General features: G+C 41.8%; 3 protein-coding genes across 4 annotated transcripts; all 3 read right to left on the bottom strand.

The window, feature by feature from the left end:
* Positions 1–802: 802 nt before the first annotated feature.
* LOC146576305 (E3 ubiquitin-protein ligase TRIM39-like) lies at positions 803–5,979 on the bottom strand. The gene is made up of 6 exons (XM_085271475.1): positions 4,220–5,979; positions 3,718–3,813; positions 2,565–2,795; positions 2,461–2,483; positions 2,246–2,364; positions 803–2,114 (listed from the first exon to the last, which is right to left on the bottom strand). Exons 1-6 carry the CDS (start codon positions 4,757–4,759, stop codon positions 1,555–1,557), a joined length of 1,569 nt encoding a protein of 522 aa, XP_085127601.1. The 5' UTR covers positions 4,760–5,979; the 3' UTR covers positions 803–1,554.
* A 142-nt stretch (positions 5,980–6,121) lies between these two features.
* On the bottom strand, positions 6,122–11,871 carry gipc1 (GIPC PDZ domain containing family, member 1). 2 transcript variants are annotated; one of them, XM_085271477.1, is made up of 7 exons: positions 11,654–11,871; positions 9,488–10,056; positions 9,204–9,389; positions 8,858–9,038; positions 8,048–8,160; positions 7,885–7,966; positions 6,122–7,796 (listed from the first exon to the last, which is right to left on the bottom strand). In XM_085271477.1, exons 2-7 carry the CDS (start codon positions 9,785–9,787, stop codon positions 7,645–7,647), a joined length of 1,014 nt encoding a protein of 337 aa, XP_085127603.1. In that variant the 5' UTR covers positions 9,788–10,056; positions 11,654–11,871; the 3' UTR covers positions 6,122–7,644. The 2 variants fall into 2 exon arrangements, with proteins under 2 accessions (XP_085127603.1, XP_085127604.1); XM_085271478.1 differs by having other exon boundaries at positions 9,488–9,794.
* A 2,864-nt stretch (positions 11,872–14,735) lies between these two features.
* dnajb1a (DnaJ heat shock protein family (Hsp40) member B1a) lies at positions 14,736–19,992 on the bottom strand. The gene is made up of 3 exons (XM_085271474.1): positions 19,406–19,992; positions 17,937–18,520; positions 14,736–17,825 (listed from the first exon to the last, which is right to left on the bottom strand). The coding sequence occupies exons 1-3, from the start codon at positions 19,614–19,616 to the stop codon at positions 17,595–17,597; spliced, it is 1,026 nt and encodes a 341-aa protein (XP_085127600.1). The 5' UTR covers positions 19,617–19,992; the 3' UTR covers positions 14,736–17,594.
* Between the last annotated feature and the right edge of the window lie 663 nt (positions 19,993–20,655).

Raw genomic sequence — 20,655 nt, 5'->3', positions numbered from 1 at the left:
ATTTGCTCCCTAATAAATCCCGCCATGATGAACAAATACTGAGTGTTATTCACGCTACATTTTAGTGGTCATGTTATGCCTGATCATTGGATGTTCTCCTGTTATAGTCTGTACATACCAGGGAACAAACAGGCCCCACCTCCACCACTAGCCCACTGTTCTGATATTTATCTGACTGTTCACTATTGACCGCCCCTGATGCTCCACTTTCTTTCTTTCTCTGTCAGACGCCACTGACCTTTGTTGCATAAAACAGTACACCCAGCAGGAGGTCTCCCTGGTGAATACAGTGGGTCTCAACCTGCTGATTAACAAAGCAGGGGTTCTGACCAAAGGCCCCCTGCAGGGTGGCAGGCTAGAGAACATGCAGACTAAAGTCCACAATAATGTTGAGCATCAAAATAAGGACTGAGGAGGATAAAATACTACATCTAAAGCTGTCTTGTATTTTTTAAATTAGAAAAAGCAGACTTTAACTCTTGCTCCTTCTGGTCCTCATCATTAGATTGCATTTCCCCTTTAGAAGAAGATCTAAAATCGCATGCATCATCATCCCTACCATTTCTTTTTGCAGCATAAAGGTAAGTGATCTGCCACCCAAAAGCTTGATCTTACTAACATGTAACCTCTGCACTGACATTTTTGTACCAGCCTTCTCCTCTCCGACAGGAGAGGACAAAACAGCCTTTTCAGTGTCGCAACCTGGCAGTTCCATGTGTGGAGAAGAGGAGATCAAGTTTCCAGTTACATCTTGTATAAAGGACGCAATAAAATAATGTAGAGGGACAAGAGTGGTCTCAGAATATGATCATTTTATTAATTAAGGACAATTACCAAGCAATTATGTTCAGCATTTATACAAACAATGGTTGCGTGTATGCGTCATCATTGCATGGAAAACAAGCTGTTGCAGGAGTCACTGTACAAAACTTAAAGACTTAAAGACACACTTAGTCAGATAAACTAAAACTGTATAATATTTTATAAAACAGTTGTTGCAAAGCCATTAAATTCAGAATGATCACGTATGAAAAAAGTCCAGGTCAGATGAGTGAAAGTGTGTGTTCTAATGATTATACCAGCAGTGAATGACAGATCTGTGTCACATTTGAACCGGGCGGGGGGAAAAGCAAAACTTAAATCATCTGTGACACTCGCATGAGGTTGTTTGTGTTTTTCTGAACTAGAAGTGAAAATAATTGTGTTCCAGTGTGAGGAACCACTAGGGGGATATTGATGTTCATGACAGTAGGCAGGAGATGCTTAGTGTGACAGCCTGCCTGGCTGAGAAGTATAATGGAGCCTTGCTGCATAATTATTGCAACTGCGTCCCCTTGTTCACTCTAAAGAGCCTCTTTTGGCTTCGTAACCTGCAGTCAATCACTAAATGAACCCAAGTGAAATAAACCAATTACTGCTGTCATCACTCAGCTTGTGTCGTGCTCATTTTACCAACAATCATGCACTGACATAATTTGCTTAATCATTTGATTCACACTTGGGTCATATAATGAATTTCAATTCTACTGATGTCCTTTCTAAGGTCCTCACTAATCACCACGTCGCGCTGTTCCACACAGCCACCTTGGCGGGGCAGATTTTAAGAGGTTTGGGGTTGTTTCCGTTGATGTTAGCACCAGGGCAGAAGAAGGGGTACAACTTCTGAGTGAAGAAGTCATTGAAAGTGTAGATGGGTGTCATATTGACAGGGTTGGAGAAGATGACCTCTCCAGAGTCGTAGTCCAGCTGCACCCTTACTCGAGTTAGCTTCCCCTCCAGATGCAGCGGGGTGCTGGGCCTTGTCATGGCTGAGTACTCCCCCTCAAAGTATGAGATCATCCAAAAGCCGCCCTCGGGACAGCCCGAGATGCGGCCCTTCCTGTCAATGGACTCTTTGACCACCCCGAGCATCCACTCCACTTTGTCGCCCACCTCTACCTCCCAGGCGTGACGGCCTGATGTAAAACCCTCTGAGCCCAGAACAAACACAAAATGACCAAACCGTTCAGGATTGTCCGGGAGTTGCTGCAGGGATCCGCTGTTGGCCACACTGGTCAAATCCGAGGTGAGGGATAACCAGGAGTAGGCAGTGTTAGGATCCAAGGTGATGGGTGCTAAAGATTAAGAAGAAGAAAGAAATTTGAGATACGTTGAACTGTTTAAATGCAAAGATCTCTAAAAGAAAAAAAAAATCTTCCTTGGTGATGTATACAAGAATGTGTCACAGAGTCACGTGAGTTCTTACTGTACTGAACCAGATCCACCATTTTCTCCCACACGTGGTACTTGAGGGAACTGACATGCTTGGTCACATTTATAAGAGCACCTGAGACTTTTTCTGGATTCTTGGGTAGGATCTGTGCTCTGTGAGAGGTAAAAGAAACACAAAAAGAAAGTAGTGCTGAATCACTAGCGTTGAAGCTGGCATGACGCTGCCAAATACTTTTTTAAACCTCCTACCTTTTCTTTGTGTTTGTATAATTCTGAAATAAGGAAAGAAAGAGTTATAAGCAGTGTGTTTCGTGGCATGGATGTGATGCGGAAAACCGTTAAGATCTGCTCACCTGAAGGAAATTAACATCACTGGATGCAATCTCGTTCTCAATGGCAATGACAGCATGGGAGAAGGTGAGGATATCTCTGGCGATGCTGTCAGACTTCTTCTTCACTAGCTCTTTCTTCTCCTTATCGTCTTTCTGCAGAGTGGCCAGACGTTCCTCCTCCTCCCTCCGGAGAAACTCCCGCAGCTCCTCAAACTCCTCTTTGATCTGCTTTTCTGTGGCCTGAGTCTGGTTCTACACATGGGAATATGGATCAATGTAAAAATTCATTTCTAGTCTAATTTTCTTTCTTTATCCATACTTCCTCAAAAGGGACTTGAGGTGCAACCCACCAGCTCATACCAAAACATAATGTCCCAGAAGTGTTCTGTTGGATTTATGTTAGGCGAGAGTGAGGGTCAGTCAGTGGTATCAGTTCCTTCGTGTTGCCACTGCCTAGCCAATGGTGCCACTCCCTAAACATGATTGTTTCATCATGACATTCACACCAGTGGGCTGCTGGAGGTTATTTCGTAGGACTCTGGCAGTGCTCATCCTGTTCCTCTTTGCTCAAACGAGCAAATAGCGGTCCTGCTGACAGATTAAGGACTTTCTACGGCTCTGTCCACCTCTCCTAGAATAACGTCCTCTCTCCTGGAATCTCCTTCACGCTACTGAGACTGCGCCGGGAGAGACAGCAAACCTGAAAATGGCACATTGATGTACCATCCTGGAGGATCCGGACTACCTGTGCAATCTGCACAATCCGGGTATTGCCTCAAGCTACAAGTAGTGACACTGACCCTAGACAAATGCAAAACTATTGAAAACCAGAAAAGAATGGAACAAATGTCAGTGGCCTCCACTTTTAAAACCATGTTTTTGGATGGTTGTTTCACTGTTGCTCATCTAGAGTACCTGTTGTTAATCTAATTAGCACCAAGGCAACTGAAACTGACCATCAACCCTCTCTGCTACTTAACTGACCAGATCAGTATCCTGGAAGTTTATCTGATTTGATGTTAGACATTAACTTTTTTGAGAAGTATATTTCACCTGCTCTGAGACATTAGCTGACATATTTACACACTTAACATTGCACTGCTCAACTTCAGTCACTGTTACGTCACCTTCAATGTCCTCTAGTGTTTCGTGGTATCTGAGTGTTTATTGATACCTTGATATGCACAGTTGTGTCATCACACTCCTGCTTGGCTTCATAGAGGCAACGCAGGTTTTTCTTCAGAGGAATCAGCTCATTTTTCAGCTCTGCCTGAAGAGCGAGGATAAAGAGTCATATTTATCTTATTGTACATTGAACAATGTTAACAGTTTTCTCAGTTTGCAAAAGTATCACCTTCTTCAATTTGAAAGCAGTAAAGTGACATTTTCAAAGGAGGACTAAAAGGTCAAAGGTAGTTTGCTTAAATGGCAAATAGTTCAACTGTATTTATGTAGCTCCAATTAAGAATAGCAGGTGCTTATTTCATAAGGTGAAAACCGCATACTATACAAGAGAGAGCTCCAATTATTATGTGAACCTCTATAAGCAAGCGCTTGGTGATAGCAGGAAGGAAGAACTCCCTTTTAACTCCTTCCAGCATAACAAGGATCTGTGCGGAGTAGACATCTGCTAAAGCTGGATGTGGGTAACAGGAAAGGGAACAAAAGTACAATACCTTAAGATCCTGAGCACCTTCTTCTATGGGACACACTCGATGTCCGAGGTGCTTCTTGGAGGTGTGACACACACAGCACAGGACTTCAAAGTCATCCAGACAGAAGAGTTTGAGAACTTCCTCATGTGTACTGCACTTAAAATCCACTGTCACTGCTTGTTTCCCTGTATCACCAGCCCCAGTTCCCGCTGTGGCTCCCCTGCACCCGTGCTCCTTCAGGAAGGTTTCGGCCACATTCTTCAGAGCCAAGCTGACTGTGGGCTCAGTCAGCGAGCACTTCCTCCTGCAGACAGGACATTCACGCCTGGCCTTCTTCTTGTTCCAGAACTGCTGAAGACAGGCCCGACAGAAACTGTGGCTGCACTTGAGCACTACCGGGTCCTTGAAGATTTCACAGCATATAGGACAGGAGAGCTCATCTTCCAGCATGGAGCCTGACTGTGACGAAACAGCTCGAGGTCGCAGGAACGAATTTAGCTTAGAACTCTGAAAGAAGGTAAGCTTTAAAGGCTGGGAGGAAGCGCGTGGGCGCAACGCCATGGTTCTTGATGTAGGGTGTGTGGGAGGGGGAGCTGCTGTCTGTAAGTACCCTGCAGGGAGTCCAGAGAGCAGTCTGGACACAGTTTATGAGCAACCAAGGTTATAGAGCAACAGGGACTTGAAGAACTTGTTTACCTCGCTTGTAGTAAATACAGGACATGTCACCACCCCTCATTTGTTAGCCTCAGGGAAGCTTAGGAAACTGGACACAGTCCAGCCTATTGAAAATTCTTCTATGTAGAAAAAAGGTCGTAATAGTGAACCAAAGTTAAACTTTAAGCTTTTACCAGGTAAGGTAACACTTACCTGGTAAAAGGTCTGTTGTTCAAACTAGAACAAAGACATTGTGTACTCACAAACCTCGAATAAAAATAAGCTTGAAGTATAATAATAGCAAAACAAGTAATTTTGCTATTATTGTCATTCTTGGGACCCTCTGGAGCAGGTGATGTGGCGAGGAAGGCCAAATCCAAGCCAATTACAGATATAGTTTTTACTCAATTATTATGCATAACCCTATTTCTCTGTTCCTTTTATTTATGTATTTACTATTACTGTCCTTATTATCATTATCTTTGTTATTATTAGTCATTCTTATTTAGTTATTTATGACATCTCTCCATCTATATCTCCTCTCAGTAATATCATTTTCTAGAGCCTCATACATCACCATGTCTGACATTCATAGTTACAGAGGACATCCTTGCATGTGCAGCGCGCACACACACACTCTTGTTACTCATTTCATTAAATACAATGTTTTTTTCCTCATTTGTACTGTCATTGTCTCATCTTCATGCTTCAAATTTAGTGTCACGTTTAACAAAATATTTGTTAATTGCAATTATATTTGACGTTTGGTCTCATAGACTTTCTTTGCACTTTTTAGTGAGACTTGGCCTGTCTGCAATGTTTGAACTGCAGTAACTCATCTGAAAATCCTATTAAAGAAATGCTGAAAAAGCCCCTTTATAAAGTGGCAGGAACATCGGCGGCTCTTCAGTTTGTCACCTCCCTCCATTGAGGCCTGTAAGTGACCTCGCTGAGCTTGACCAGCACTATCATGTTGACCCAGAGAGATCTTATTACCTGCTGACACCTAGTTCACTGTCTAGTTAAATGTCATTTATATTTCAAGAAGACACAGGAGTGAGAAGAAACACAAACACAGAAAGTGCTCTCAGGCACGGTTTCTCAGAATCTTGGAAAAGACTACGGGTTTGTTGCAGTTTTGTCTCTTTGTTTCACAATAGTGGCTCAAAGTGTTGAATAAACTCATCCAAATCAAGATTTTTCAGACCAGACGCCACGGGGCAGTTTGTTGTGCTAAGTTGATGAAAGAAGAAACAGAAGGACGGCTGCTGTGTGGATGTTATTGCATTATATTTGGACACTGACACCGGTGTAATACAAAGCCATCAAAATAATGTCTTCTCCTTAGTTTTACAGTATTCTAGCATCATAACCCATTTAGGTATCCATGAACTCTGAAAGAATCAAACAAAACTACAAAATAGCTTCATACATTTGGATATACAGAAAAGGCTAAACACCCAGAGTTCTTTAAGACGTGTGTTTACCTAAACCAAGTAGCTGGCGCAACATTGCCGCTGTATTTTTTTCCTTTCAGTGAACAAACGACTGCAGGAGATGAAACTCATTTGGTCCCATTCTGCTTCAAGTGTTCTCATTTTTCAATCGCACGCACCAGAACGCAGACTTCTAACAAAGTATATAAAATGTAAGAAATAAGAAGAAATGAAGGCAGATCTATTGTCTTTTCTTTTTTTTTCTTTTTTTAAACACAACTACTCCAACTCATCACTTCTTTCTTCTTCTGTAATACTGCTCTCCATAATAAACTGCAACACAAGTTTTCATTATTCGTCAGTTATGCAAACCTTGTTTTAAAATAGACATCACGTCACCTCATATAAAAAACACACCGGCTATAAAAAAATAACAAGTCAACACGATCCACAAGCTGGAGACCGCCGTTCTTCTCTTTCTCCTAGCACATACTTCAATGAAAGTAAATGAACACTGATTTTCTCAAACACTGTCAAATGTGTGAAAGACAGTCTGCACGGTTAACTTCATTACATCACGGAATGTGTTAACAGTAAACAAACACCTCTGGTCTTTTTAGTCAGGAGCTACAATTTACTATGACTTCTCTCTGAGAACACTCCTTTTACCTTTACTTAAAAAGAAAAGAAAGAAAAATAAAAAGGAAAACCAGCAAAATTCATTATGAGGAGAGAAATGTAACAGCACATGCTTGTAAAACTGATCCATCACAGTAACATTTAGTGTTTCAGGACGACACTGTACTTCAGGGAGACCCATGCTTGTGCAATAACAGAGTCGCTCAACAGGTACAGTGTAATCCATGCTCACTTCCGTAGTTGGTTTACAGCGCGTGCAACACAGTGCAACAATCAAAAAAAAAAAAAAAAAAGATCCATATCAATCTCCTCTGTGTCAGCCTCTGTTTTGCCATTTCTCCCATTTTAGAAACCTGCCCCGTGTTTGGTCCACTGCCAGCAACTACAACAATGACATGCAGGTTCATGTGACGCAGTCGAAGGAAATGCTCGTTGGCGTGCTCGTATTTTCTGGGAACAGCTGGAAGACAAATAAAAGCACTTTGGAAGTCATCATAGTCACCTTCCTCTCCCGTTTACTGGATTATCCTCATTTTTAAGGATGAGTCTCCCAAAAACAAACAAAAATAAACAGTACAAACTCAAAAAAATAGAAAGAGTGCGCAGTGGAATAAAAACAAACTCATGACGGTAGTGTTGTGGTTTTCTAGTAGTGCTCAATGTTGTGGGTGTAACAAGCACACACGCAAAGCAGGTCGTTCTGCTTCGGTTCTGTCGTTAAACCCGCCCGACCTTAGCGTCTCCGATGGCGCCCCACACATCGAAAACAAACTCATCGGGGAAGGCAAAGTCTCCCAGGGTTTCATCTAAAGCCTCTGCAAACTCATCCGGGTTCTTTTTGTCTTTTCCCAGCTCCACCATGGTAGCCGCTGAGGGGAAGAAAAAAACATAAGATCTTTTTTAACTCACATCACGCTAAGTGAGACACTCACAGAGCCATCGGGGACTCACACTCACCCAGCTCGCTGTCTCTGATGCCCATATAACTCTCGAGCAGGTCATCCACTTTCTCGATGGCCTTTTCCTCAAATGCAGAGGGCTAGAAGAGCAGCAACGGGACATTTTATTTAAACAGTACAACCACCAGTTATTAGTTCACAGGTCTTGCAGGCATGCTCACCAGCTCCTCCACAGTGGCAGGCCCTTTAGAGCGAAGACGAAGGGTTCCTCTGCCGGTCCCCAGCTGAACCCCTGAAGCTGACCTAGACCCACCAGATCTCTGGCTAATCATGTCTACAAAACAGAATTAAACCTTTTCAGAAATAATTAAAGATTTCTCCCTCTGCTGCGGCAGTCTTCATCCTCTTTATTACTCTCTACTGATTACTCCGTGAGCTGGAAAACTGAAAACGTAGTTCGTTTACCACTCTAGGTTTCTGTTTAGGACATCTGATGTACTAATAAGGATGTTATTAGCACGATGAAATATATATTTGTAAGAGAGCAAGTGAAAAGGTGGGTCCAAGACGCAGACCTAGAATCCTGGCACAAAAACAAACCTGTACACCCTGTGGGGTTGCTCTACATTAGAAGTGTCAAGTCACTGTTCAAAATAACCTTTATTTACCTCATATTAGGTCTTGCCACAGCCAAAAACTTCAATCCTTTGTCTAGAACTAGCTGTTTGACCTGCCCTCCCCCTCGCTCTAAGCCAGCTTTCTTCTGATTGGCTACCCCTCATATGTAAAGGATGTCTCTTCCTCAGTGACATCCTACAGATCTAAGGGTACAAAAAAAACCCTCAATGTGTTAAGAGCAGGCCGAAACCAGACTGTTTTTTGGGGGGAAATATGCTAATGTAATTTTTTAAAAACATTTTTATCCAAATTCCTACCATATAAAACTATATATCTATAAATGATAGGAAAAAAGGAAAGCCCTAACAGGTCCCTTCAAACTAGGTTTTCAAGCATCTTCTTCCAGCACCTACCAAAGGCTTTAAGAGGCTCCACCAGCTTGATGGTGAACTCCTTTCCTTTGGGAAGCTCCTTCAGCATCTTGGCCACTTCGTAGTGTCGACAGCCAATAAGGCGGTGGCCATTAATCGACTCTATCATATCCCCCACGTTGATGACCTGGATCTGGTGGATGATGCTGCCCTCACGAATCCTCTGAAAAACCATCAAAACAAAAAAAAAAATCCAATTCACTATTAAGCTCATCGCTTTCTCCCTACAGCAAGTAATTGATTCACTTTCATTCCAGGGTCACGCCTTTACCCGGTGGTGCTTGAGTCAATAAAAAAACACTTTCTCCATCACTTAAACATTCCTCACCTTGATGAAAGCGTAGCCGGCTCCATTATCAGTGATCGTCAACCCCAGCGCATCCTCGCCTTTGAACACCTCTATCTCCTTTCTCTGGCCTTTAATGTGGGCAAAAATAAAGTCCTCTAGCCCGATCTGACCTCCCAATAGTTTATCCATGTCCACCTTGTGAGTGTTCAGAGTGCAAAACATAACCTGTGAAGGAAGACAAACATCAGGTAAATTCTGCCACAAGCATATCTGGAGCAAATCTATAAATCCTCAAATCCATTAATGTCTGCAGGAAGGCTTACCTCTGACGGTGGTATCCCAAAAGCCTCGCCAATCTTGGCGTAAAGCTCCCGCACGTTACTGAAGCCCTCGATGCGGCCTGTGGGGCTGCCGTGAGCGAGCTGGGTGTGGAAGATGAGGCGAGGCCGCATGCTGTTAGGTGGCGGCGGCAGGCCTTCGGAGGTGGCGCCTTCTCCCAGCCCGACGACCCCACCATCGATGCCTTCCATACCTGGCACATTGAGACCCGCGCGGATAGGCTCCGCTTCCTCGTTCTCGACCAGCGGGGACGCCTTCTTCCTTCTTCCCAATCCCAGTGGCATAGTAGTCCTATGAGGGGTTGCAGAGGGAGAGGAAGGGAGGATGGAGGCAGCTCTGGGGAGTTATGCTACAACTTTGACCAACATACACCTGCTCAGCTAAATCAGCTGCAGGTCTGCTGGATATGTATGTCACAGTAATAGTGTTGTCCTCTAGACCAGCTTGAGAGCCGTCTCAACCACGCACTGTATGGATTTAGGAATCCACACATCAGAGCAGCTCACATAGCTGGATCTGTCAAGTCCAGCAGCCTCCAGTGGAAGGTTTTCAGCTGTAAAACAAGAGACAAAAAACTCTTTCTTCTTTATACATGTACCATGGATTGTACATACGCAGTGGCATGCAAAAGTCTAGAGTCACAACTTATTTCTTTATTTTTTGTATCCAGGGAGCCAAAATTTCTTGTAATCTTGCACATTGGCTGGGTTTTTTTCTGTAATTTACAGTCAAGTCCTTGGTTCTGACTATTTTCAGGGGGCTTTGTTTTGTTTGTTTATTTCTTACCCAATTAACAATAACTTGTGAATCATTTCAAGGATAAAAAAGGCACAGAACTTTAGCAAAGAATCTGTTTAAAACGGTCTTGAGGCACTTTGTTAAACACTGCAGCAGCCTGTCACAGAAAACACAATTTGTTCCCATTTCTTTAGATACATCTATAAAGAAGATAACACAGTCTGACAGTTATAAAATAGTATCCTTGCACAAACAAGGTGATTCTCAAGGAGCTACACGCCAAATACTTGTCATGTCCTTAGAAAATAGGAAAAAATAAAAAATCCAGCAAAGACCTGAAATGGGACCTAAAGACATGCTGAAGCATCAATCGAGCCATCTACTGCTCAATGAAGCCTCATCAGAAATAGTCTCAGTGGAACAGTGGCTGTCAAGAAGCCATTCTTAATGAATAGAAACAGAGAGAAAAGTCTGGACTGAAATTCAATGGCATATTTGACATTTTTCGTTCAAATCATCATCGATAAGTATGGAGGCGGCCAGGAGAGAGGTACAACAGTGAATGTCTACGGGAGTTTATGGCTGCAAACTGCTGATCTTGGCAAAGCGGATGGAATTCTGAATCCAGAAAATTACAATCAGAAAATTGCAATACAGTCTGGAGTGTCTAGCTGCTTTCACATTTCAGCATGACAGTGATCCCAAAAACACAGCAAAAGCAGAGGAACACTATCAGTCATGGCCTGGCCTCCCCAGACCTCAAACTTTAATTACTGAAGCAGGGATCATCTTGACAGCCAACATCCAAAGAGCCTGGAGAACTATTCCCACAGACTACTTAATGAAAATTACATGAAAGCCACACTCGCCTAAGAAAGTTTAGGCTGTGTTGAAGAATAAACGTAGTCATACAAAATACAGACATTCAAGCTAATTATACAAATTCTGTTTTGCCTTACATACTGTATTTCAATGGGTGTTTGCACATGTTTCAATAAATCACTGCACCCCTTCTCAATTTCCCAAACAAAATATAAAGAAACGAGGGTTGGCTTGAGACCTTTGCACAGTACTGTATAAGCTGTATAAATTGCTTCTTCTGAACACTGTCTACACATTATAGCTTGAACATTCATTACATTAGAAAACGCTAACGTTAGCTGCTAGCTCCAAGACGCAGTCAAACATCTTCCACTTGTAGCAACACAAATAACGAATAACAGTTAATACTCCAGTGGCCACTTAATCAGTTATCAGACAGTTATCAGACAGCTCATGAAACATGCAGCTGAATCTTTGACTGGCAATCCCCCATGTTAGTGAGTTACACCGTTACTCTTTCTCAAGATTGATTAGCTATCTAGCTAGCTGAATCAAGATCGCAGTAAACATGGAAGGCGAGTCATTCTTACCAGAGCACGAGTTTCAGCCAACTATCGTTAGCCTGCTAACGGTGCACTCGCAAATGACGTTACAGCTATACAGACAGTGTTTAATATTTCTTACTTCTGCGTAACGAACAGGCTAAATTGGCCTATTAAGGTTTAAGGGTACAGTGTATCTGTGTGTATGTGTGTCGGTATGCTGCTGTAGAGTTAGCTTAGTGCCAGCCCAACAGGGGTGGAACAGTGACGCATTCAAGGTTTCTCGTAAACACCAACTTTCCCCAGAGCGACTGCTTCATAGTCCGGATTTTAAAGTTTAATCAAGAAGAATAAGAACGACATGAGTGTAAAGCAATGTTTGGTTAAAATGTAGTAAAAAAAATCACATGGATATGTCTATTAGAGGTCTGCTATTTTGACATTTTACAGGATCTTTGAGTCGAAGTTACATCATTACTGTCATTAAATTATATATAAATGTGTACTGTGAATGTATGAATATTATGAAGCGTTTCTTTAGTTTTTACGAAACGTTTGGATGCCGTTGTCTACTTAAACTTTTGATATTGTTGCTATTTCGCTTATGAGCGCTGATAGCTGTGAGCATACACCTCCCCCTGGAGGCCAAAATCATTTACGACAGCTGTCAATTATAAAACTTTAATTTTGAAGGTTCTTGCCGGAAGCATTTAGTGTTTCTGACGCTGACGTTTGTATGTCTAGTTCCTCGATGTGTTCTTTACAGGCGAACAAAACAAGCCCTGTAGAAACCTTTTCTTTAACAGCTTGAATGTATTAACTGGCTGCTTATGGTGTCCTTGAAAGTGACACAGTTTTTTTTTATTCGTGCATATGATATTCCCGACTATCGAGGCAGACAGACGTATTTCCGCTTGCGGTCTTCAAAATAAAACCAAGACTGCACAGTTTTAACCACGAAATTGCTATTTTTATCTGAATAGAAGATATCTAGATGATATCTAATCTGAATTCTGTTCATTTTTACACAGTAAATAAAAAAGAGACAAGGACACTTTAATACAACGGGAATAATTACATGGTTTCTTTGAACAATTCAAATAAGACTAATACAGAAACTTATTAAAAATCCCAAAAAGTTGATTCTGTTCTTCTACTGAAAACGCTACTTCCAGATGAATAGAATCAATCTTTTGGGATTTACTTACCTGGATGATTGAGCATGCGTCAAGACCTTTTAAAAAAATGTAAAATAGTCCATTTGAAGAGTTTATCATAGCACAAAAGTAACACTAGTGTGGGTCACTAATATTCTTATAGTTTCTGACAGTGTATCTGTCTCTGTACTTCAATACCAATTACCACACTTTGTTCATGTAAACAGGGATTCTTCGTCACATAGAGTTCCACAGGGCTCTGTGCTGCGACCAATACCTTTTACCTCATACATGTTTTCCCTGGGTAACATCTTTAGAAAACACTGCATGCATTTCCATTGCTATGCAAATAGTACCTTGCTGTATTTATTTATGAAACCAGATTAGACAACTTGGTTCGTTATACTATAGGCATTCCTGACCTCCAATTTTCTACTTCTTAATTGTGACAAAACCTCAGAAACCTGGTGTCTAGCCAGCTACGTACTCTGGATGACATTATCCCTCTACAGCATGACTTTTTAATTTTTGGGGAATAAAATATTTCTCCCTATTTTGGGGGAGCTTTAGGGTCCCTAATAATATATCAATCATAAAATTTGACAAACCTGGTCTGGGCCACCAAAGGGCCGTCATTCATTGCGGTATGTGGGCCATCTGTAGGTGGTGTGCAGCCACGGGCCAGTTGTAGACACACTGCTGGCCCTGTGCTGGCCCAGAACAGTTTGAGCTCTGGCCCCAGATGTCAGCCTAATGTGTACCTTAATCAAGCCATGCAATAACAACATGTGCCAGAACATGCAAAACAGTGCAAAAGTAACATGCCGAAACTCTGTTCAGACAGTGAATGGACTGATTTTTATATAGCGCTTTTCTACTCTCCCAGATTACTCAAAGTGCTCTATACAACATGCCACATTCACCCACTTTTGCTTAACTGAGTGCTTCCTAACTACATTCATACACATTCACATTCTTGACATGCAGACTGGAGGAGCCAGGGATTGAACCACTAACCTGTAAAATAGGTTAGTCCATAAACATGTAAAATAGTGATCTTTATCTTGCCTCCTAATGGAGATGTCTCTCATGTAGTGTAAGGCATGAAAATGTGGTTTGTTGCCTCAGGGCAACGCTATGCAGTGGAGGGTTAAGTTAGCCTCCAGTAACACTTTGAGGAACCTGGTAGTCATTTTTGAAGTATGTCTGACATGCTGACAAACTAGTTCATGCATGTGTTATTCTTAGATTGGACCATTGTTAATCATTATTGTCAGGTTGCTCTGAAAGATCTCTGGAGAGCCAGTTGATCCAAAACACTGAAGTGGGAGTAGCAAAAGGGACTAGAACACAGACCGCCTTTCTCCCGTATTGGCTTCTCTTCACTGACACTTTGTTAGTTCTAGAATTTAAACTAAAATATTTCTTCTTGCACACACACGAGTCTTGAATAACTAGACCCCATCATAACCATCTCTTAGATATGCTGCCATAAGCTCAGGCTGCCGAGGAACTTCCTATGATGCAATGAGCATTTTTTTTTGCCATGTGATTTTATCTTTTCTCTGAGATAGTTTGTTTTCTCCTCATCTCTGCAAATGCCTCTTTTCTTTTCTCTTTCCCCTCACAGCCGGCTTCAGCAGATTGTTGCCCCTCCAAGATCCTGTGTCTGCCAGAGGTTTCTTCCTGTTAAAAGCAAGTTTTTCCTTTCTACTGTCACCACATGGTTCTTTAAGGGGGTTGGAAGGGGTCATTTGATTGTTGGGCATTTTTCTGTAATATTATTTGGTCGTTAACTTGAAATAAATTAAGCCCTAAATTTAAGCATAGTCCCTCTAAACCAAAATGTATGAGGCTTGCTAGATAACGTGCTGGATACAGTGAAACCTGAGAAAAGATTTTAAGGGAAACTGTTGTTACAATTCAGCTATATAATTAAAACATTGGACAGTAAGTGAGGCAGTATTGGCCAGTTTGGTTTGCCAGTTTCTTTATTGTGGAAATGCTAATCATCACAGCATAGGAAAGGCCAAGTAGAAATTTCCATATTTCCTATTATCAATTCATAAAACTTTTGTTGTTAAAAATCAAAGGCTTCTGAATCCCAACCTGAGAAATTTCAAAACATAAACGAGGTAAACAAAAAAAAGGATCTGTTTTCCTTTAAAAAGAAAAAAAGAAATCATTCATTCTGTAAAAAAATAATAAAATAAAATAGAGAGAAATTAGAGAGATTACACATCTCTACATTCACGTTACACCATGTGCAGAAGCAGGACGAAGCGGCAGTTCCTGACTATCATGAGGTTTACTTATTTTTCTCTGACAGTCACACTGATACTAAAATTACTAATATTCACTAGCTTCCATCATCATCACAAAGACTGTGTCTTCAGGATCGTCACCCAACTGTGAAACTACACAACACCCGATTCTGTACACGCTAGAGTGAAAGCTGTCTGGCACAATAGACTCGTGATATAAGACAGAATGATCAAAGGTTGCAGGCCTTTAAAGCTGGAGGTTAAACTTCTTTTTCACATCGTCATGTGAAATATAACGGCAGCACATTTCATATCATTTTTACAGGTTGGATAAAAGAAATTATAAACACACTGGCTTTTGATTCAATCTGCAATCAGACAGACACCATTAGAAGAACAAAAAGGATGAATTAAACCATCACAAATACATGACTTCTGTATAAAATATCAATTTCTCTGTGCATTTTAACAGGGTATGAATGCAGTCAGGTTTTGATCATTTTCAGTCATGTGACAGGATACACACATGTCCTCAGCAAATTTTAAGACACATACTTACACACATATATTACAATAAGATAGGGACAAATGTTTGGCACATTTTTTTCTCCAACAAATATTTTACATGAGCAATAATTTGTGTGTACTTCTGGTTAAACAAGAGTTTGGAAAAGTAAACATGTGCCATCTTTACAACTGCAGAAAAGAAAACTCCCTATGCCTTTGTTGTCCTCCATTAAAAATCTGGAAAATACTGGAGGTCCATCAAGGTGCATCTTATTATTAGTAGTAGCATAAGTTAATTGGCCTATCTCCAGATATATTAGCATTGGGATATAATGCTTTCTGATACTAAACAGGGATCATTTATAGTCTCACTCCATTTTTACAATAATCTGCAGCACATGAAACAGAGCAGCATTACAGATGAGCACAGTGTAGTGTGGAGACCTGTCAAGTCTTCATGGTACGTTGGTGACTAATTTTATTAAATGCCCTGCTGGAAAGTTAATAAACAATGACCCCATCATTTTCTCTTTAAATATACCCCTAGCATAGTGTATGTACTTACACCAATCAGGTGCACAGGTACCTCCCCTTTGACCTGTCAGATACCCTCTATGTAGTGAGGCCTCTGCCACGTTCCAAAGATCAACTGAAACCTAAAGGGTTTCGAGGCCGATGTGACACCTTGGGAAGAAGACTGGCCACAAGTGGTTGAGCTTGGGCTTCAGCAATGGTAATGACCGAGGGACTGGCCGCTGAGTCCCAGTCATCCCCGACTGCTTGTGCAGACTGTCGCTAGGTGAAATAACCTACAATTAAGGTGCTGCACAAAACCCTCCTTGTCAACGCTCAGATTTCTGCTTTCGCCCATTGCTTCTACACAAGACACTAATTTGTCTGCAAGCATTCGCTATCTAACCATGGAGCAGTAGTGAAACTTGCAACGCAAACCAAAAATGGAGTGCACTCACCTCCAAAGCAAAACCCGTGTTTTACTACAAAACTATTATGTTTCAATAGGTGCAACTTTTACTCCATTTCCATTCTGCTCAACAAGCAGCTGGCAAGTGTTTGCAGACAAGTCAGCATCACCTCCCTTTGGGTGATCGTGGAAATCTGCAGGTGATATCTCTTTGCAACCAACTTCACCCAGCAACCACTCACTAACCAGACTGGGAATGCACATTTTTCCCTAGCGACCTTTGGTTGTTGGCGGGTCACTAACTGGCCTCTAGGCCTGCATGATAGGGGCTTTAAGTGAGTGTTACATGTAATAACATCCACATGAATGTTAAGTCTCACTTCACCTTTTAGTGGATTTAAAGTTGTGGCTGACAGTTTTATAATTATAAACAATATCATCTCATTATATATATATATACACACACACACACACACACACTCCATAAGAGTCGTACTGAGCATCAGTCCTGGTAGGGCTCTACTGTTTTCAGCCTTGAGAACACTTTAGGTGTATTTTTCACAAAGCTTTACATTATAGCTTAGTGTAAACGACAAGTAAAACACTGAATTTTATTTATCAATGAAAAAGAAAACTCTATTAACTCCTAGTAAGACCAATACTGCTACAGATATCTCAAAAAGTTTCACCTTTCAAGACCCGCACAATATCTAAGCCTCAATTTTACTTAATGGAAACCCAAATCATGTCCTATGAGTAATGAAGTTTTAGCCACATTCATGCATCAGTGCACTTGCATCAGGGAGGTATTGTTAAGCAGCTGGCTATGTGTTACCTAAAGCACTCGCACAAAGATCTGCTATGTTATCAAATCCTCAGTTACTACAATAAGTTTCCCAGTGCTGCAATTCACTGAACATTTAAAGAACACCTGTTTGTCTTTCTGCCTTTGTCTCCTTCACTCAAAGCCAAAAAATAAATAAATAACAAGCTGGATTCTGGGTTAAGGATACGGATTTGTTGTTCAGGCAGTAAAATTAAACCCCACTGAACCCAAATCTGCCCTCAAAAGTCCAGGTAGTACACAGGACAGTGCTGCTGGAAATGCTAACTTTTTGGGGATTTGGAGTCATAACATGTCACAGCGGAAGAATCTGCTCGAGTGTATCGCGTGTGTTTTGGGCCAGTTTGTCTGGGAATTTAACAGTGAAGTCCAGGATCATGTCACCTCTCTTCTCTGGGAACTTGGACAACGGCAGCCCCTCGCCGCTTATTCGCTTTTTCGTTCCGGGTTTGACAATGTCTCTAGAGGTAACAGTGATGGTCCGGCCGTCCAGTGTGGGAGCTTTGACCGTGCAGCCACACAATGCCTGGAGACAAAAGGACTGATAAGCAGACATCCAAGTGCTCGGCCGAGTTTTGATTATAAGCATCTTTAAAAAGATAAACTAGCATGATTAATGTTGGAATGATTATCTTACCTCTCTAAGAGATATTTTTGCAGGATAAACAATATCTGAACCCTCTCTTCTGAACACCGGGTGAGGTTTGTCTTTGACCACAAACACCACATCTGCAGGAATGTTGGTGGCAGTCTCATCCCCCTCCCTAGGAAAGGTGATTTTCGTCCCCTCCTTCCAGCCACGCTTAATGTCCACCGTTAAAATCTTATCTTCGCTGCGCATGGTGCAGCCGTCCGGATTGAGCCTCTTGCGAGAAATCTTCATCTTTTTCGTGCAGCCCGAGAACACCTCTTCCAAGCTCACCTTCAGCTCGTGCACCACAGGCGGGTCCTTCTTCTTCTCGTGCGCTCGGTGAACTCCTGCCGGGTGGGTTTTGAAAGGCCGGTGAAACCCACCCATGCCGCCCATTCCTGGCATGCCAAACGTTGCGAAAGGGTTGTTGATGTCCACGTCGTCTTCCCCGTCCTGGAAGAAGAAGTGATCGAATGGGCTGCGGCCACCGAAGAACTCAGCGAAGATTGCGTGAGGGTCCCCGTGGAAGCTGTAGTTGCAGCTTTGACCGCCATGTCCTCTGCCTCCAGTGTCAGCTGAACCCTTTAATCCTGTTGAAGAAGACAACATCGCCAAGTATTTAAAAAAGAACGGGAAATATCACTGTCATATCAATGTTTGAAATAGCATGTTTGTTTCGTTTTTACTGTTATTTTTTATTTACCCTTTGATGTCTGGGAAACTAAGCATTCTTTATATAAAAATTGACTGCAAAAAAAAAAAGAGTTTTCACTGCACCATCACTGGTGCAAGTCAACACATAGTTGTCTTAACACAACAGACAAACACTGATCACTGCTAATGACAAGGTAGTTATCAGATGACATCAGATGACAGCCACCTGATTATTGATCTTTTTGATCAGCTTATTGGTGCTCATCTGTTGAATAATACCTCGGCATTACCGCTTTAACACTTATAACACACTGACCTTAATTCACCCTATATTCACCCCTATGATTTGAATCAACGTCTAAAGATTGCAAACAAACAAACAAACTGACACAAAATATTTACTACTTGCAAGAAGTAAATGCTCAGAAGCTAAAATATTTTTCTGCTTCCAGACATCCCAAAGTTTGATCTCTGTCCCTCCCTGTCCATGAGGGTGTGGACAAGGACACCAAAGCCTGAAGGTACAAATCATTTTTTCAAAGCCACAATAATAACAAGAGAGAGGCACACCGACAGGACGGGCAAGAACTTGCTGTTTCCAGCAGGTTCTCCAGCTGCACCCTATTGTACACCCAACTATTGTCAGATAACTGCTGCAGAAAGACCCCAGAAACCGCACTGAGGAGGATGCATGTGTACATCGATTAGATTGAGAGAGTAAGAAGATGCACGTTTTGCTTTGCATTATTTGCAGAGGATTAAACTCGGTAAATGCAAAGGCTGCAAAACTTCGTGCAACCCGGGGGAAGGAGTTCGGTTACCTTCTTCTCCAAAACGATCGTAAATGTCCTTTTTCTTGGCATCACTGAGGACGTCATAGGCTTCGGCGATCTCCTTGAATTTGTCTTCAGCTCCAGGAGACTTATTCTTGTCGGGGTGATAGCGCAGAGCCTGTTTTCTGTACGCCTTTTTTATCTCATCTTCAGATGCTCCCCTGGCTATACCCAGCACTTTGTAATAATCTTTACCCATCACACCGGCCGGTCGGCACTTCTTTCAATTGCTTTTGTTTGTTCAATAGCTTCGGTTTGACGTCGATAAAACACCCAGCATGCCTCGTGTAAAACGAAGCACAGGTTACCGGGATCCAATGTCTCACCCCGCCGCCGCAGTTGTCCCTGCAGCGGGCAATAGTTCAGATCGCCGTCGGGGTGCTCCTCCAGAAAGTGTCACAGCCCCCACAGCAACTTTCAGCTTTGACCCACTGGCGAGGACGAAAATGTCACCTAGCCTGCCCGCGTTTGCGTAAGTGTGTCAGTATGCCGCACTCGAAACCTTGCGAGGAAACTTCTGGAAGAAGCTGATGCTGCTGATGTGGGTCATCTCTGCCGAGTCAAGAAAATTCACCCCCGACAACTTCCGGTTTCGCTTGAGCTGCGCTGGACGTTTTCAATTAAATGTTTAAGAAACTTGTACTCGAAACCGGGAACCTATCGAGGCATTTATTACTGCTTGGATGACTCGTGTAAAATATCCGCATTTTAAAAGCTCTTAGCACTTATTATTATAATATAAGTGACATTCAAGTACGCATGCGCAGACTACTTAGCAGCGTGAGAAATTTTTTATACTATCGAGTAATTTTTTACAAGTTTCCAGTTCCTCGCTGTACTATAACGCAGGGAGGAGAATAAATACCATAGGGTAAAAATAAAAATAAGAAACTACGATGACTAGACACACACCGACCACATTTTAAGCATCAAACTCTCCATTTCCTGCTTTATGGATTCGCGTTATGTAACAATTTATATTAATAATAAATTCATTTATTGTTGTTATTATTATTATCTTAGATGTGTTAAAGCAATATTTCTACAACAGCTCTTTATACAAATTCCCTGCACTTTCAAAACATGATGCAACATGATGCACGGATTTTATGGAATATGGAATATTGAATCTGGCTTGTGAATTGTACCTTTTAAATCTAAACACATGCGTATAGTTAACAAATAGGCCATAGCACAGGCACTTAGGAATAAAAATGAAATCAAATAAAGTGCAATAG

The sequence above is a fragment of the Mchenga conophoros genome, linkage group LG4, assembly GCF_057382185.1.
Source record: "Mchenga conophoros isolate Kocher_MC1m ecotype Shallow Benthic linkage group LG4, M_conophoros_male_GT1.1, whole genome shotgun sequence".
Taxonomy (NCBI): domain Eukaryota; kingdom Metazoa; phylum Chordata; class Actinopteri; order Cichliformes; family Cichlidae; genus Mchenga; species Mchenga conophoros.
Note: the sequence above shows the minus strand (reverse complement) of the source record. Positions and strands in the feature narration are given on the sequence as shown.